The sequence below is a fragment of the Neomonachus schauinslandi genome, chromosome 9, assembly GCF_002201575.2.
Source record: "Neomonachus schauinslandi chromosome 9, ASM220157v2, whole genome shotgun sequence".
NCBI lineage: Eukaryota > Metazoa > Chordata > Mammalia > Carnivora > Phocidae > Neomonachus > Neomonachus schauinslandi.
In genome coordinates, this window is record NC_058411.1 from 81,593,004 (window position 1) to 81,610,618 (window position 17,615).

A 17,615-nucleotide genomic window follows, 5' to 3' on the forward strand; every position below is an offset into this window, starting at 1 on the left:
TTCTTTTTTCTTTCTTACTCCTACTCCTTTTTGTCTTTGTGTTTCAGCTTGGATGATTTCTATTGACCTTTCTCAAGTTCATTGTTTTTTTTCCTCAGCTGTGCCTGCCTATGGAATAGCTTGTTGAAGGAATTCATCTCTGATACCAGGTTTTTTATTTCTAACATTTCCATCTGACTTTTAGTTTCCATGTCTCTGCCGAGACTCCCCATATGTTCCTGCAAGTTGCCCACCCTTTTTCACTAGACCCATTAACAGATTAGTCATTATTATTTTAAGGTCCCTATCCAGTACTTCCAAAATCTGTGTCATCTGGGAGTCTGGTTCTGTTGATTTCTTTATCTTTTGACAATGGATTGGGCTTTTCCTCTTTCTTGCCTTTTTGTATGTTTCATAAATCTGTATTGAATGCCCATCCTGTGTAAACAGCGGAGACTGAGGTAAATGATGTTTATGGCTGGAAGTGGGCGTGCCTCTTCTGTTGGTCTGAGGGGTTGAATCAGTTGAGTTAGGGGTGGGGACTGGGGTGTCAGAGGGATTTTCTGGGCTCGTGCTCCGCCCTCAGCTTTTCAGCCATCCCTGCCCCCACCGGCAGTAGAGTACTGTTGCTTGCCCTGTGGTGCTAGGCTCCTGGAGGGGCAGGACACGCGGGGGTTGGGGTGAGGATGTGTGTGTCCATTATCCGGGTTCAGCTTTAGTCTTAGACACACCCCAAGGGCAAGAGTGAGGCTTTCTCCCTACTCCCTCTGAAAGCCAAATTCTGCCTTATATCCGTGGTTGGTTTTGGGTGGCCCGAGTTTCTTGCCCTCTCCCCCCAGCAGAGCAGACCCTTGCTTGAATCTTCAGCCCATGATAGTTTCCTGTTTTCCCTTTGGGATAGAGGGATTTTGCTTCCATTCTTCCTCACTGAAGCAATGGATCTTTGCCTGTGCTAAAGAAGGGCGAAAAGCTTGTTACTCTTCACCCAGAAGCAGGTGAGTTTTGCTTTTATCACTCCCCCTGAAGCAAGGATCTGTTGCCCCTTCCCCAGTGGCTTAAGGCTTTCGCTTATAGGAGAGGATTGTGGAAGCAGCTGAGGCTTTTTCCCTTCCCCCAGCAGCTGCCTTATCAAGTCTGCGTGCTCACACACCGAGGAGGAGAGCCCTCTCCCATTTCCTGCCCTGCTCCCACTTTCCCTCAGAACCTCAGGGGAGGCCTATGGAAGAAAGCTTACCTGTGAGTACAACTCTCCCATGTCTGGAGCTGTCTCCAACTATTCTAAACTGACATGCTAGCCCATGTGTAGCCTTTTCACTTCTGTTAATTTTTCACTGGTTTCTTCTTACTCACGTGTAGGTCAGCCACCTCTTTCTTCCATGCTCTGTTAAAGTTGAAACTGTTCATGTGTGTCTCTCCTTGAAAAGGCGTTTTTTTTTTTTTCATTGCCTTGTGACCTCAGCTTCCTGAGGACTCAAGAAAAGCTATGATTTTGTAGATTATCTGGCTATTTCTCATTTCTAGGGTGGAAGGGACGTTTTCTTGCAGCATATTCTATCTCCTAAGTGGAGACAGAAGTCCTCAAGTCACTGTCCTCCCTTTCTTAGGCAACTGCAACCACCTCACAGCTGGTCCCTGCCTCCAATTTTGCTCCTCTCCATACTGCACCCAGCATAAGTATTAAAGTTCTGTAACCATTAGAAACCAGAAGGGACTGAAAAATAAAATACTTGAAATTACCTCCATAAAATCTGAAACCCAGGTCATGGTGTGCCAGTTATCTATTGAGTAACAAACGAGTCCAAAACTCAGCGGCTTAAGCCATGACATTTATTTTGTTCATAAATCTGCAGGGCTTTGCAGGGACAGCTTGTCTCTGTTCTACATGGTGTCAGCTGGGGTGGCTTGAAGGCTGGGGCCTGAAACCATTTGAATCTCTGATATGTCTGATGCCTGGGGTGGGAAGCCTCACACAGCTGGGGGCTAAACTGCTGGGAGCACCTCTGTCTCCCTGTGGCGCTTCTATAGTATGGTGGCTTCAAGGTAGCCAGACATCTCACATGTTGGCTCAGAACTACCAAGGGACATGTTGGGGGGGGCTGGGGGGATCGGGTGGAATGTTTTTATGATCTTGCCTCAGAAGTCACACTATTTGTGCTGTACTCTATTAGCAAGGCAGTTACATAGGTCTACCCAGGTTCAAGGGGAGGGAGTATTGACCCAACATCCCAATATAGGAGTGTCCCCATCATACTGTAGGATGAAAGGGTGGGATGAGATATATTGACATGTCCATCTTTGCAATCTGCCAAACATGATTCTGTTTGTTCTGTAATAGTGAAACAGTAACTTCAAAGATATTAAGCTAGAAAATATAAATAAGGGAAAACCACAAGCCACCTAATTGCATTATTCATTTGGACATATCATTGCCAAGTGTGAATTTGTGCTTCCCTAATCAATTTAATCATGTGGTATCCATGGCAGCCCTAACCATCTTTCTAGAGGCAAATCTGATCCTGTCACTGCCCCTCTTAAAATGACCCATTAGTGGGGTGCCTGGGTGGCTCAGTCAGTTAAGCATCCCACTCTTGATTTTGGCTCAGGTCATGATTTCAGGGTCGTGGGATCGAGCCCCGCATTGGGCTCTGCGCTTGTCCCTCTCCCTCTGTTCCCCGTGCTCCTCAAATAAATAAATAAATAAAATCCTAAAAAAAAAAAATGACCCATTAGCTCCTTCTTGCCCCCACAATAAAATCCAAGCTCCTTAACATGGCTCACAAAGCCCTTCACACCTGGCCTTGTATATTAATTTCCAACCTCACCTTTGAGGCTTCCTCCTTTGTCCTTTATACTCCAACTACATTGAGCAACTTTCCAGTCTCCAAACTTTCTTCTGCCTTTAGGCCTATGTACATGCTGTTTTCCTCTTCTGGGATTTGCTATGCCCCCGTGTTCCTCTCCCTCCATTCTCACGGTCTGACTGCTACTCATTTTTTCTGGACTCAGCTTCCCTAATACAGCCTCTCTCCTACCTCCTACCCTGACTGGCCTAGGGCTCTCATAGCTCCTTCCCATATGCTCTAAAGCACCCTATGCTAATGCCTTGACTCTGCAACACTAGCAATTACAGCACTAATTAGCTAGGCCATATCTCTCCATCAGTCCACATGGGAAGATGTGGTTTTGCTTTATTCACCACCATGCACAGTGCAGGGGCTCAACAAATATTGGCTAGGTGAATGAATCTGTGCCTTAAACCCATTTCTGCGTTCAAGTAAACAGCTCTCCCACAAACCTAAGAGTGCTATGGCAGTGTCCTGTCTTGAATCTTACAACTCAAGCAGGGCCAAAGTTGGTTGGAGTGGCTTGGAATTTTCAGGAAAACATTGCCTGTTTCATGTGGCTGGAGCTTTTCTCAACCTTGGGGAGTCACTTCAAGGTAGGGCCAGGGAGTGGCTCCAGGGCGTTCTCCCTCTTCCAGCAATAGTCCTGTGGGCAGGCCTGCCTGGGAGGGACACAGCTCGGCAACAGCTGGTGGGATGTTTGTTTACTTTCTGTGCCTACATCCAGAGCCTATTTCTGGAACAGGACTGGACGCAAGCCTGTGCCATTCCAGCACTGATCTTACCAAGCGCTGGGTGACGAGCGCCATGTGCGAGAACAGTGGCCGTCACCAGTCACTTAGCTTATCTCCCTGGCTCTAACCCAGCCTTCTTTGGGTATGCCAAGTCATTTCTGCTTTGCCCTATTGGTAATTGTCCTCACTTGGCTCTAAGAGTTAGCATTAAATATTGCTCCATTTGCTCTTTCTGTTTCACTTGGGGTAATAAGAAAAGCCCTCTCAACTCAAATTTTACTGATTTGAGGAAGTGCTAACTGGAGTTCCTTGGGAATTTCCAGGGTCAAAGGAAACAAATCAGCATTTCTGGCCAATACAGTTTTTCCTATGGTTAGTTAAATTTCTAAAAGGGAAATAGAACACAAAGAGGTCATTTGACTTGTGATCACACAGTAAGCCACAAGACAGATAAAGATAGCACCCAAGACTCTTGGATTCAAATTAATACCATTTCAATAGCTAAGTCAAGTCTATATTAATAAGTTAGCTTTGGGAGCTAATATCGAATTTGTTTTTGCTAAATGGTGCTTCACTTTTTTTTGAGATCCATCACTGGGGAACGTAGGTGGCTCAGTCAATTAAGCATCCAACTCTTGACTTCAGCTCAGGTCTTGATCTCAGGGCCATGAGTTCAAGCCCCCCCATGCTGGGGATGGAGCCTACTCCAAAAAAAAAAGAAGAGCCATTACTTAGGTTGTTATCTCTAAACCAATCAGAAATCAAAGTTGCAACTCACTGGACTCCCTTCTGTGGCAATCTGCCTCTACTAAAGAGTTAAGTGAGCAGGTAGCTGAAGATCTGGGACCTTCATCCCATACCTCACCCAGGTTTTCACGAGGGGCTAAAAGCCTTCCAGTCCAAAAGTTCCTTTTCGGTTCCTCTAATGCAATTTGCCACCTTCTCACACTAAAATTTCTGTTTCTTAGGTAGAAAATGGGAGGTAGGGAAAAGGCAAAGCTAGAATCTCGCCTGAATTACAGAAACACTATCTTCTGGTATGGATAGATTCTCTAACTGTCCAATGAGAGATTGGACAGTTAGATTCTCTAACTGCTCTTTAAGCAGAGTATTTTGGGACCTTACCACTTTTTTTCTTAAATTGTCACTGAGGAAGAATAATTTTTGTTTATCATGCAGGGAGAAGAAAACTCAGTTTTTAAAAAAAAAAAAAGTCTATCCATCCACCTGAAAGCCATCAGATGGCCCTGTAGGAAGAGTGTGGTCTAACACCTGAACCCCAGGCAGGGATGGCAACTTGCAAGCTCAGTCCAGGGCCAGATGATTGTCAGTGTCTGGCTTCCTCAAAGTGTCCGGGGAACACTCTCTATGTCAAAGGTATCCTACTATTACAAAGCTAAGACCATTAATCAATTTTAAAAAAGGAAAATATGCCTGGAAGTTCCCCCCCTCCCCAAGTTTGTATGATTCAGCAAGTATATGGAATTACCTGGTTGATTCCCATTCTTTCAGACAAGGCAAATACTTGATTTAGATGGGAGCACATGTTCTCTGCAGATTTTTAGGGTCACCCTGCTCATCATTAGGGACTTGAAACCTATTACCCAGGAAGAAGTTCCATGGCACCACAGCCACAGAATCCTACCCTCAGAGCACCGAGGTCTGGCTTGTCAGAGGGTACATGTTAAAAATAGAAGGCTGGCAAAGGTTATCAACTCTCCTGCATTGTCACGCACTTGTCTTTACCTCCCTACTGCCTGGGAGCACCTCTCTGGGGGGCGGATGGGGTGGGGAGCAGGTCAATAGCACCACACACACAGCTCTTCTGATGTGAAAAGTTTTATATGGACAACACAGACTGAACAAGAACGGCCAGGAAAGCTGCCACAAGCGAGCTTGGAACTATTCAGGGGTGGTGTCAAATACCGACACCATATTTACAAGTCTAATTTGAAGCCTGGCCCATTTTAAGTGCAAGAGGAAGTTAGGGGAGAACCATGCATGAAATCAAAAATATACATCTACACACAAACACCCAAGTTTTCATACTTTGGTCCATTTTCTCCACAAGGAACAAACCAAAGGAAAAGCATGGCCTCTTTTCCTAACATCCCTATATTTATTACAAACTTAGAGAAGCCCCACATGGGCTGTGGATCCAAGGAGGCCGACTTGATTCTCCTTGGCCCCACTCACCCCTGACAATTAACCAAGGGAATGCTGGGAACGCAGGCAGGAACATCCAGAAGAGGCAAGAAAAAATATGGCTCACTTATATATTAAACCCAAGGGTATCAGTTTCTCCAAATACTTTCATACTTGCTACTTCACTAGATTCTTAGTGGACTCCTCACCTGCCGCAACAGAGCTCAGGCAAGCTGTGAGACACAGAGGAAAGCAGTATCTTGATCCATCATGCACTGGGTCAGTCAGTTTATCCAAGACAGTCACACACGGCAGCCCCAAGCAAGTCCTCGGGGGCCCACAGCTGTTTGCTTTGTTGAGTGGGAGGGTGGGCTTCCCCCCTCCCTGGATTTTTCCTTGCTGCTCCACCGAGCTCTCCGCTGTTCCCTCTGGATCCAAGACAGCTGCTCAGCGTGTGTGTGTGTGTGTGTGTGTAATTTATTGTTCCGCTGCCTCTGGCTTGTCCCCGGCTGCTGGCTTCTCAACCTGGGACTCTGGAGGAATCAGATACTGGACCTCCTCTGTACTGATGGCTACTTTATCTGGCTGGAGCCACCTCTTGAAATGTTCCAAGGTGCTAGGAGAGAGCAGGGGGAAAGGGTGGCTGCATCAGACCCAGCTGATTAATTACTTAATGATTATCTCAGTTACTCAAATGCTGCCTTCCCACCCACCACCAATTTCTTCCTACAATTGTTTTTCACTGCTAACGGGGAGAATGACGATAGTCCTCTGACAGCTGTGCATCCTGGCAGCTCAGCGGCATAATTTACCCCCTAGTGGGCACTTTGGCTATAAGCAGCACCAGGCCCCCTTCCATGCACAGCCTCTAAAGGCTTGGCGAGAGTAGCTGAAGAGCTTATGCCTCAGTCCTGTCTTTTTTTTTTTTCTCTCAAAACCAGAGAGGAAATTGTCCAAGGGAGGAAACATTCAAATAAACGCCAAATTATTAGTGAGCATCTTGAAATCTCCTATACCCGAGGCAGTCTGAGACTCGATTATACTTACAGCACTTAGTTACACTAAGCACCATTTTTGTGGGGTTTTTTTGTTTGTTTGTTTACTTCATCCTATAGCAAGTCCCCAAGATGGAAACATCTGTGCAGCAAATTTCTCCCACAAAGAAACAGGCACTGTACCAGAGGGCTCTTTTTGGGTTTGGATCTGTTCCGGGGGGGGGGGTGGGGAGGGAAAGTGTCCCCTCCCACCTTCCTTAAGTACCCAAGACCCTCCACTCTAATGCTTATGAGCTATTCATAGTAAACTATAAATGATGACAAATACCGTAAGCCTTATTCTATGCTCTTCAATAGCCCAAAGTCTTAAGCCAAGAAGTCAAGACATCACCAGCAGATTTTAGACACCTAAAATGGGGGAATCGTGTTGTAGACCGTAGGATTTCTCAGCCTATTACTCCTCTGCCAAAGGCATGCCATGAGGAGGGTCACCTACCTGGCCTTCACATACCTGAAGAACCACACAATTCCACTACAAGATGGCCTCTGTTTAAAACAGAAACTTTGAAGTCTGCAAATAAATGCCTATCTACTGTTTCTGGGGCACATGTTTTAACACTGATAGAAAGAAGCGTTCCCACAGATGGCAGCTCAGGGGAACAGGTGTCCACAGCTCAGGGGCCTACGGTACCCCAGGAGCATTTCATCTTCATCTACCACACTCTTCACAGAATTATCTCAGTTGCTTCTATAGAAAAGGGAACATCACATCACTGTAGGTATGGAGAAACATACAGAAACATTAACTCGGGCCTTGGTGCTGATTCGACTTTAAAAGAAAAAGAATTCCTACTTGAACATTATGCAGGAGAAAATTTTGTCTTTTCTTCTCAGAATTGGAAAGGAGGCAAACATTCAAGGGGAGAGAGAATAGAATACCAAATTATTGGTGGGTTGGGAATGTGTGCATCTTCAAGTCTCTTGTGTTTGGGGCAGTTTAAGGCTCAACTGGGTTGAGTCTTTAGAGACAGGTAAGAGCAAAATGTGTATTATTTTCTGAACCCTCAGAAGATAGGTAGTTGCCCTGACTTTAGATGCCACACTGATTTCTGAAGAATCTGGGGGCATGCTGATACAATATTTAAGATAATGTAAGTGAAAATCCTTTGCATATTGAAAAGTAAAATATAACTATCAAGTTTTATTCACCTACTATCCCTGATTTCAGCAACCATATCTTCATCTGACATCATGGGACTCTTAAAATCAATGTTAATGATATGTTGCAAACTTAGGTGATGTTTCCCTAAGACCTATTGTTAAAATTCAGGTTTTTACTTTATTTTGAATAATTTCTTACTGAACTTTAAAATTCTGTTAGGACTAACACTCATAGCTAACACTTACCTAGTACTTACCAGGTGCCAGGTCTGTTCTAAGCACTCGACACACAGTAATTCCTTTAACCCTCAAAACAACCCGGTGAGGGAAGAGCTACTATTCCTGCTTTACAGAGCAGGAAACTGAGGCACACCCAGGATACTTCCTCAAGAACATACAACCAGGAAGTGGCAGAGCCTCTTTCCCGGGTGACGGGTGTTGAGCACCATTCCGCTCTTTGCAGAATGTCCTCCTCTCTGCATCCGGCCCACCTGCAGATACTGTTCGAGTCCTGCCTTCTTCTCTGGCACAAACACCAGAGCCCACAGGGAACTCAATGGTCTCTCAACTCCCAAAGCATGTTCTGTCACTTCCACTCACCTGGCTCTTTCCTTATGCTGCCTTATTTTGTTAGATATGTCTTTATGTATATTTGTCATCTCTCCCCAAATAGTTGTGGAGACCAAAAAAAGGAGGGATCCTAAAATTTCCTAACATCTCCCCTCCACCCCAGCACCCTCAGCCCCATAACATCATGGGCAGTGCCTTCACACAGTAGATGCTTAAGAAATTCATTCATTTAGTCCATACAAATTTGAATGCCTACAATATGACAGGAACTCTCTAAGGCAATGGCGAGTCATAGGTAAGACACAGTTCCAGTTGCTGATTGGTTACTACCTTCTCAAGCGCATTGTATACTTAGAAATGAAGACAGTGCTTTCTCATTAATTCTGTTCAATCTGTGATCAAGATGTAGGTAGGGTATTTGCTTTTTTGCAAAAATAATAATTATCAACATCTGCTACTAGACCAAGAGCAAATAGAGCTCAGAAAAGCTGATGTTGATATCAACCAATATCTGGACTCAAATGTCACTCTCCCTGAATTCTTTAGAGAAAGAGAGATGCTTCCAGTGAAATACTGTCACCTGGAACTGGACTGAGAACCAGTTACCTCTCATCAGAATCAAGTCCATCCACAAAGAACTCCGATGCTAACTTCTCCTGGAGGAACCGATCCCAGCACTCCTTCTTGGCTTGGGCCAAGGTTCGAAGCATGTCCTTGGAAGTCACTTCCTGATTTAAACCTTTGATTCTTCTTAGCTTCTTTTCTAAAGAGAAGAGGAGAAGCAACTTAACAAGGAAAGTGAGTATGAAATGAAACTAAATCTAAAATGCAAGGTGACAGGGGCATCTGGGTGGCTCAGATGGTTAAGCATCTGCTTTCAACTCAGGTCGTGATCTCCAGGTCCTGGGATAGAGCCCCAAGTCAGGCTCGCAGGTCAGCAGGGAGTCTGCTTCTCCCTCTCCCTCTGCCTCTCCACTTACTTGTGCTCTCTCTGTCTCTCCATCTCTCAAATGAATAAATAAAATCTTTTTTAAAAAATAAAATAAATAAAATAAAATGCCAAGGTGACAACTTAAAAATTCTCTCACTAATGAGTACATCCACACTCCCTGCAAAAGAGCCCCCCCTTTTTTAAGATTTTATTTATTTATTTATTTATTTGAGAGAGAGGGAGAGGGAGAAGCAGGCTCCTTGCTAAGCAGAGACCCCGATGTGGGACTTGATCCCAGGACTCTGGGATCATGACCTGAGCCGAAGGCAGATGCTTAACCGACTGAGTCACCCAGGTGCCCAAGAGTCCATTTTTTTTAAGGACAGGTAAAGGGAAATGTACATTTTTCTTTTTCCTTCACCATGTCTTAATTCTGTATTGTATCAAATACATGTTTAACCCCAGAAAGGAAAAAAGCCATAGGCTCATAAATAAATCAACGGCACGTTTTCTTTGAAATTACAGAAGCCAGCAGGTATCTCTCGAAGGCATTACTTGTTTTCCCTGGCTTGACATGTGTCACCTCCTTGAAAATAGTCTCTCTGAGGAGTAAATGGTTTTTCTTTCTGCTACAGTGACATGAAGTAGTTTCCAAATCTCATGAGAAAGAATTAGAGAAAATGATGAAAGATCCAATGGTTCATTAGACACTAAAATTGACTGGATGAGAACTCAATAATAAGAGACCTTTAAGATCTCTATCTGTGATTAAAATCTTGATTAAAGAAAAGCAATCTCCCAACATTTTTTAAAGTTACTCAACTTGTGGCCTGGATGTTGGAACCTAATAAAAACAAACCTCTTGTAATCCCAATGAGAGTGGTCCACATGGCTTCCTGATGATAAATATTTAATTACTCTTCTTTGCATTTTAAGTGTAATTGTGGAACAACTGAAGAACAGAAGGAAGGGGGTCACCATTTGCCTTCTGCTTTAATATAGTCTTGCCTTCAACAATAATAAATGGGTAAATGATGGCCTTTTGGAGGGGGAGGGTGAATATCAAGCCCAGACCCAATTGAAACTTTATGATTTGCAATCCTGTTTTCATTTCCTTTTTTTTTTTTTTTGAAGATTTTATTTATTTATTTGAGAGAGAGAGAGAATGAGAGAGAAAGAGAGAGAGCGCACACACGAGAGGGGGGAGGGTCAGAGGGAGAAGCAGACTCCCTGCTGAGCAGGAAGCCCGATGCAGGACTAGATCCCAGGACCCTGGGATCATGACCTGAGCCGAAGGCAGACGCTTAACGACTGAGCCACCGAGGTGCCCCAGTACAGTAGTTTTTCAATACAATAGTTTCACCAGAAATCTATGTGCAGCTCTGGGGTCTTGACCTTTTCTTTCAAGATGGCAAAATGTCTGACACTTTTGAGTTATCTGAATATATGGACCACCAATAGTAGGCAAGAGGGATCTACAGAATGCCAAGAAATGAAGCAGAATTCAGATGAAACAGAGGCAGGAGGTAACAAAGACTGTTTTAAGGGATATACAAGGAAAAGTACACTACATCAAAAACTAATGATGTAATGTATGGTTATTAACATAACAATAAAAAAATTTAAAAAAAAAAAAGGAAAAGGGTGCTCCTGGGGTGCCTGGCTAGCTCAGTCAGTAGAGCATGCAACTCTTGATCTCGGGGTTCAAGTCCCCACATTGGGTGTAGAGATTACTTAAAAAATAAAATCTTAAAAAAAAAAAAAGGAAAAGGGTGCTCCTTCCCAACAACCAACCTGAAACACCCCCCCCTGGAATTACACCTAACAAATACATGTGGTGAGGACAAAAAACAATAATTAGGAATAGAGGGGCGCCTGGGTGGCTCAGTTGGTTAAGCATCTGCCTTCGGCTCAGGTCATGATCCCAGAGTCCTGGGATCAAGCCAAGCCCCGCGTCCCCTACAGCGGGCTCTCTGCTCAGCAGAGAGCCGCCTTCTCCCTCTGCCTGCCGCTCTTGTGCTCTCTCGCTCTCTCTGTCAAATAAATAAATAAAAAATCTTAAAAAAAAAAAAAAGAAAAGAATAGAAACCAGGTGATGAAACAGAACTTCAACATGCTTCCTTAAAACCACCAGCTTCTGAATCAAAAAAAAAAAAAAAGAAAAGAAAAGAAAAAAAGCCATCTAACTTACCTAGAGATGCTAAATACACTTCTGAATCCTGCAAGGGAGCCCAAGGCTTTGTAGCTGGCTGAACAGCAAACTCTGGAGCCTCCCTCTGGCCTGTGCCCGCAGGGTAAGAATCCATAAAGGAGTCTGAGAAGGCATTGTTGGCACCATCTTCCTGGTCAGGATTTGGTAGACAGGAGCAGATTTCAGCCCAAAGATCAGGGCCAGGTCTTGTGGTTGTTGAGTCAATGCTCTCAAACATTTTCATTTGGAATCTGAGCTGAAAAACAGAGATGTAAGGACTGGCTTTAAGGATATAGGATAAGTATGCAGGACTCGGATATTTATCCAATGAAGGAAGGTAACAGGCTTTTAAGAAGTTTCTCTAAACTTAAAGTGTCTTTTATTAGATTCCTGTTACAGATATAAAAATGACAAAAGGGTAATTGGATCCCTCTGCTGGCTCTGCACTCAAGTTGTTTTCATAACAAAATTTCTTTTTAAAAAATGAAATGTCTATAAGCCAGACACAAAAGGACAAATATTGAATGATTCCACTTATATGAAGTACCTACTGCAGTCAAATTCATAGAGTCATAAAACAGAATGGTGGTTGCCAGGGGTTTGGCAGAGGAAGGAATGGGAGTTACTTTTTAATGGATAGAGTTTCAGTTTGGGAAGTTCTAGAGAGGGATGATTGTGATGGTTGCACAATCATATGTGTCACTGAACTGCACATCTAAAAATGGTTAAAATGGCCAATTTGTGTTATATATGTTGTAACACACACACACACACACACACATTTCTAAGACATTCCCAGTGGAGACAACCATTCTGCACTTTTCTCCAGAGATCTCCAAAATGCAACCACTCTGTCCTAAGCCAATTAAATTATGTTTTCAAAAGCACACAGACTACAGGCCTTGCAGAGTTCCAAATGCATGAGGATAATAAAAATGCTGCTTGGTGAAAACTGTGAGAAAGTAATGCCATATGCAAAGCCCCATGTGCTCATTACATGTAGAAGCTGGGCTATATACCTTATTCTTATAAGTTCTTATTTTAATAGAAACACTGGAAGAGACATTTCCATCAGTTTACAGAGGAAGGAACTGAGGATCAGAAGGGTAACTAGTCAAGGGTACCTTGCTGATATATAGTGATTCCTTGACTGGAAACCAGACCTGTGCCACTCCAAAATCCATGTTCTTACCTAATTCCACACTGCCAGGGGCCTTCATAACTATCCAGTCTTACGGAATGGGTTGACACCTTCTTCCAGGAGGGACCTTTTGGATTAGGAAGGCTGGCCGGGCTAAAGTGTGAATAATCCCAGGAGTGACAGCCCAGCCAACGTAGGCGCCCAGAAGGTATGTCACAGCGGCCTTGGATGAACCGATGCCAGGGTCCACAGTGAATCTCCACCCCCATCCCGAAGTCGTTTGAGCCCACCAAACCAAAACTTTGCTCGTACCGAAGCCCCGGGCCTCACCCCCCACCTCCCTAGGAAGTCCAGAACAGCGCAGGGAACCCTGGTGTCCAGACCCGGGCCTCAGTCATTTTCGCCTCAAGGACGGGCTGGGCGGGATGAGTCAGACCATGAGGCCCCTCTGTGGTATCCCGGGATGGGATCGGGGCCCTAAAACGCTGGGCGCCCCTGCCCCGCTTCACCTACCGCAACCGCCTGCCCAGCAGCTCACAAACGCTCGGCTCAGTTCCGTCGCTGAAAGCTAGGAAGAAGTAGGGGGCGGAGTCTCCGCGTGACGGATCCCGGGAGTCCTCCAACCACCGCCCAACCTGGCGATGTTCTGTGCGTGGATTGGTTAACAGGAGCCCGGCCGGGTAAGGAAGTGAGGAACGGAGTGCGAGAAAGAGGTAGGCGGGACTTGTCGCGGGGAAACAGTGGAGTCACATGCCCTGGTCCCCCACCTTCTCTAGGGACAGGTAGATTCCACTAGCATCTGAGCGTACCCGACGCGGGGACAGCGTCCTCCTCCCATCCTCTTCTCGGAGAGGGTAGCCCAGTTGCCAAGGCCTTTGAGTTTTCCTGGTTCCCTGAGCAAATTCACCTCCTGGGCAGTCCTCTGGGTTGGTGTTTTGTCCCCGAAAATTTCACCCATTTGCTACCCAAATTAGAGCACTCTGGCTGCTCGGATGGCGAAGGAGACTACTTTCCTTACTCTTACAGGAGACCCAGGTCGCATTAGTCAAGTTGTGAGGCTTTCTCTTACTCATTTAGTCAGTAGACACCCAGTTCCTCCTGTTGTGTTCTAGGAGTTGTGTTAAACGGGAATTCAAGACCGGTAAGAGTAGGTATGGGTCCCAGAGGTCTTTACAGCTAAATGTAGAAGGGTGTGCGCCATAGGGGCAGACAAATTTACAAATAACAGCAAAGAGTTATAGAAGATATGACAGAAGTGTGGCCAGTGTACCTGAAGGAGAGAGTGGTAAGGGAATGTGTCACATTTTTTTTTAAAGGAGATGACCTTTGGGGCGCCTGGGTGGCCCTGTCAGTTAAGCATATAACTTTTTTTTTTTTAAGATTTTATTTATTTATTTGACAGAGAGAGAGACAGCGAGAGAGGGAATACAAACAGGGGGAGTGGGAGAAGAAGCAGGCTTCCCTCTGAGCAGGGAGCCTGATGCAGAGCTCGATCCCAAGACCCTGGGATCACAACCGGAGCCGAAGGCAGATGCTTAACGACTGAGCCACCTAGGCACCCCTAAGCATATAACTCTTGATCTCAGCTCAGATCTTGATCTCAGGGTTGTGAGTTTGAGCCCTGTGTTGGGCTCCATGCTGGGCATAGAGCCTACTTAAAAAAAAAAAAAATAGAAGAAGATGATGATGATGACTTTTGATATCTTTCAGGGCTTATCATTTCCCTACAATGAAACCCTTCCCCACTCTCCACCCCCAATTTCCAGAGCCAGTTACTCTCTCCCAAAGAAACATGTGACCAAAGACATCAGCCAACCATCAGTAGACATAACTTGACTGAGGCTATAGCCTTTAGATGTGTCCAAAGCCAATCTATGTGGCTATGGTGGTAATAACTACCACCATGTAAAAAGGAACTATGAGGAACTCTGCTGGTCATATTTATAACCATCCTTAGAAAGCATATGAAAACAGAAGGAAGTGGAAAGCAAAGGAGCAAATAATAGACAAGATTTTTTCAGTGCTTATTCATAGAAAATAAGTAGGGAGTTGAGGGTCAAGTCTATGAGTGAGAGATTCCCCAGAGTCCTCTAACTGCCATCAAAACTGGAGACATGAATCTGGCAGCATCTGATTCATAGAAAGGGTCACTGTAATAGGTTTGCAGGTGCTTCATCAAGCTACTCCGTGACCTTTCAACTCATGCCCTTTAAACTGATTTTCGGCTCACCAAACAAACTCTTGATTTCAAATGTAGCCTCTCAAATATTTTGAACAAGGATGAGGGTGTCATGGGTGCCTGGGAGGCTCAGTCGGTTAAGTATCTGCCTTCGGCTCAGGTCATGATCTCAGGGTCCTGGGATCGAGCCCCACATCCGGCTCTCTGCTCAGCAGGGAGCCTGCTTCTCCCTCTCCCTCTGTGCTCTCCTGCTCTCGCTCTCAAATAAATAAAATTAAAAAACAAAAGAATGAGGGTGTCTTTAACAGGCACAAGTAGTCACTGGTATAAGATGGAATACATTTTCTGACTTAAAGTTACAGTTGTAAATTATCAAATTGGCACCCTTACAGATTCACCGATGTCCTCTAAGTTTAATTAGCGTGTGTGCTGAATAAATTGAAACCAGATCCTGGACTTGCAAAGCCATGTGGTCTCCCACTCCCCAAGCACTGATCATATGGGGAAGCCACGTGAGGGTAGTCGCATCCCTCTATCTCAGACTCTGCATTAACCGCAGTGTAACCTAGCACAAATATGTTTTTTATTTGTATGCTTAACCAGCATAGGTCTTCACTGCAATCAGGAACTGTCTTTCGTACCTCTGTATCTCCAGAGCCAAATGATGCCTGGCAAATGTTCAAAATTTGTTTGGTATGTGAATATTTGAATTAGAACTCACATGGTCAAACCACACTGAACTGGAGCTAGAGCTTGTGATTCCCTCTTCAGTTCCTTCTTCATGTTGTAACAGAGGTAATCTTTTGGAAATAGAGATCAGATCATGTCACACACCTCACAGACACACGAAAAACTCTGATGATTTCCCATTGCTCTTACCATAAAGACTTAAATCCTTATCATAGTAAGTTAGTTGGAGTTCTTAGTTCAAACAGTAGAATTCATTTAACCAGTTTAAGCAGTAAAAGAAATTGATTAAAGCTGCTCTGCCAATAGAACTTTCTGTGGTGATAGAAATTTTCTGTATCTGAGCTGTCCAATAAGGTAGCCAGTAGTTTCATGTGGCTATTGAGCACTTGAAATGCAGTTTGTGCAGCTGAAGAACTGAATTTTAATTTTTCTTTCATTTTACTTAATTTAAATTTAAATAGCCATATGTGACTAATGGTTACTCCATTGTACAGCACAGGATTAAAGCATACTAAGTAGTTCACAGAATCTTAAGATGGGCCAGAGAGTCATGTTTGGGGTCCATACAGCCAGGAACAGTGTCTAAACCTCACCGAGGGACTACTCAGGGAATACTCCAATGCCTTTGAACATAGATACTGCAGCCGGCATTGCTGACTGACCACTGGACGCAACAATCTTCCCTGTTAGCCCTCCAAATCAGATGTTTCCAATGCTATCTTTTTTTTTTGAGAGAGAGTTTAGCATTTAACCTCATTCCAATAGAACCCTCATGGGTTCTACACTGTGCCTGCTTCCTCTGCTGTGTGCCTCTGAACTAAAGGCCCTGACTGGGGGCGCCTGGGTGGCTCAGTCGTTAAGCTTCTGCCTTCGGTTCAGGTGATGATCCCAGGGTCCTGGGATCGAGCCCCGCATTGGGCTCCCTGCTGAGCAGGAGGCCTGCTTCTTCCTCTCCCACTCCCCCTGTTTGTGTTCTCTCTCTGTCAAATAAATAAAATCAATGTTAAAAAAAAAAAAAGGCCCTGACTGATCAATGGAGCCCAGTTGATAAATGCCCATGCTGCAAGGGAATCTGGGAAGGCCGGTTTCTGGTTTCCACATCTTATAATGTGGGAAATTCCTCACACAAAAGAAGAGGGTTAAGAAGATGCTGGATATCCAAAAAATATGACAAATGTCTGCTCTACATGGTCTATACCAGCGCTTCTCAAATGTTAATATACAGACATACCATCTGAAGATATTGTTGAAATACAGATTCTCATTCAGTAGGTCAGGAGGGAAGAAGGAACAAGATTCTGCAGTTCCAACAAGTTGCCAGGTGTTTCCCATGTTGCTAATCCAGAGATTGCATTTTGAGTAGCAAGACTTTATACAATCCCATAAGGACTTCCTCTCTAGAATGTTCCAACATCTCATTCCTTGTCTGTGCTTCAGACACATTAGGAAAAACATTCTTTAAAAAAAAAAACTTTATTGAAATCGAATTCACATTCCATACAATTCACCCTTTTGTCATGTAGCTGGTTCTCAGAGGCCTTGTCTTCTCTTGATTTGGCTCTGTTTCTGAGCCTGTTCTCCAGCTCTCTGTATTCTATGAGGCACTAATATCCTTTCAATAATTGCCTCTCTGATGAACTTAACCAGAGTTGGTTCGTATTTTGCATTTAAGAACGCTGACAAATACATCTTCTGCTCCACTTGCCCTTTTAACAGGACAGGAGCATATGAAAGGCAAATGGGAGTTCTAATCCTTCTCAGGAAGGATAGGATAGGTGTGAAGACATTGCTTCTGGGTTGTGCGTGTTTAGATACATATATTAATAGCTTTATTGAGTTATAAGTCACATACTATAATATTCACCCTTTAAAGTGTACAACACAGCGCTTCTTAGTATAGTCAGAGTTCAGCAATCCTCATTCTGATTTGTTTTGAATAAGGCTCCTTTCGTTTTTCCAGACCCAAGGGACTTTGAGCGTATCTACATGGAATCTACACTTTTGATGAGTCATTCTCACAGCCTCTCCACTGAACTCACTCCCATATTCACTCACT

General features: G+C 44.3%; 1 protein-coding gene across 2 annotated transcripts; it reads right to left on the bottom strand.

The window, feature by feature from the left end:
• Nucleotides 1-5,392: 5,392 nt before the first annotated feature.
• Nucleotides 5,393-13,269, bottom strand: CCDC32 (coiled-coil domain containing 32). Of its 2 annotated transcripts, none has more exons than XM_021695424.2 (4): nt 13,204-13,269; nt 11,550-11,805; nt 9,034-9,190; nt 5,393-6,317 (listed from the first exon to the last, which is right to left on the bottom strand). In XM_021695424.2, exons 2-4 carry the CDS (start codon nt 11,791-11,793, stop codon nt 6,179-6,181), a joined length of 540 nt encoding a protein of 179 aa, XP_021551099.1. In that variant the 5' UTR covers nt 11,794-11,805; nt 13,204-13,269; the 3' UTR covers nt 5,393-6,178. The 2 variants fall into 2 exon arrangements, with proteins under 2 accessions (XP_021551099.1, XP_021551100.1); XM_021695425.2 differs by having other exon boundaries at nt 11,550-11,800; nt 13,204-13,244.
• Nucleotides 13,270-17,615: the final 4,346 nt, after the last annotated feature.

What these genes read in the sequence shown, in the direction of transcription:
- CCDC32 (XM_021695424.2), bottom strand. Translation starts at nt 11,793, where the DNA reads ATGAAAATGTTTGAGAGCATTGACTCAACAACCACAAGACCTGGCCCT. An exon ending in AGTGTATTTAGCATCTCTAG is followed by an intron (nt 9,191 to 11,549) that starts GTAAGTTAGATG and finishes TCTTCTCTTTAG; the next exon opens with AAAAGAAGCTAAGAAGAATC. An exon ending in GGACTTGATTCTGATGAGAG is followed by an intron (nt 6,318 to 9,033) that starts GTAACTGGTTCT and finishes GCTCTCTCCTAG; the next exon opens with CACCTTGGAACATTTCAAGA.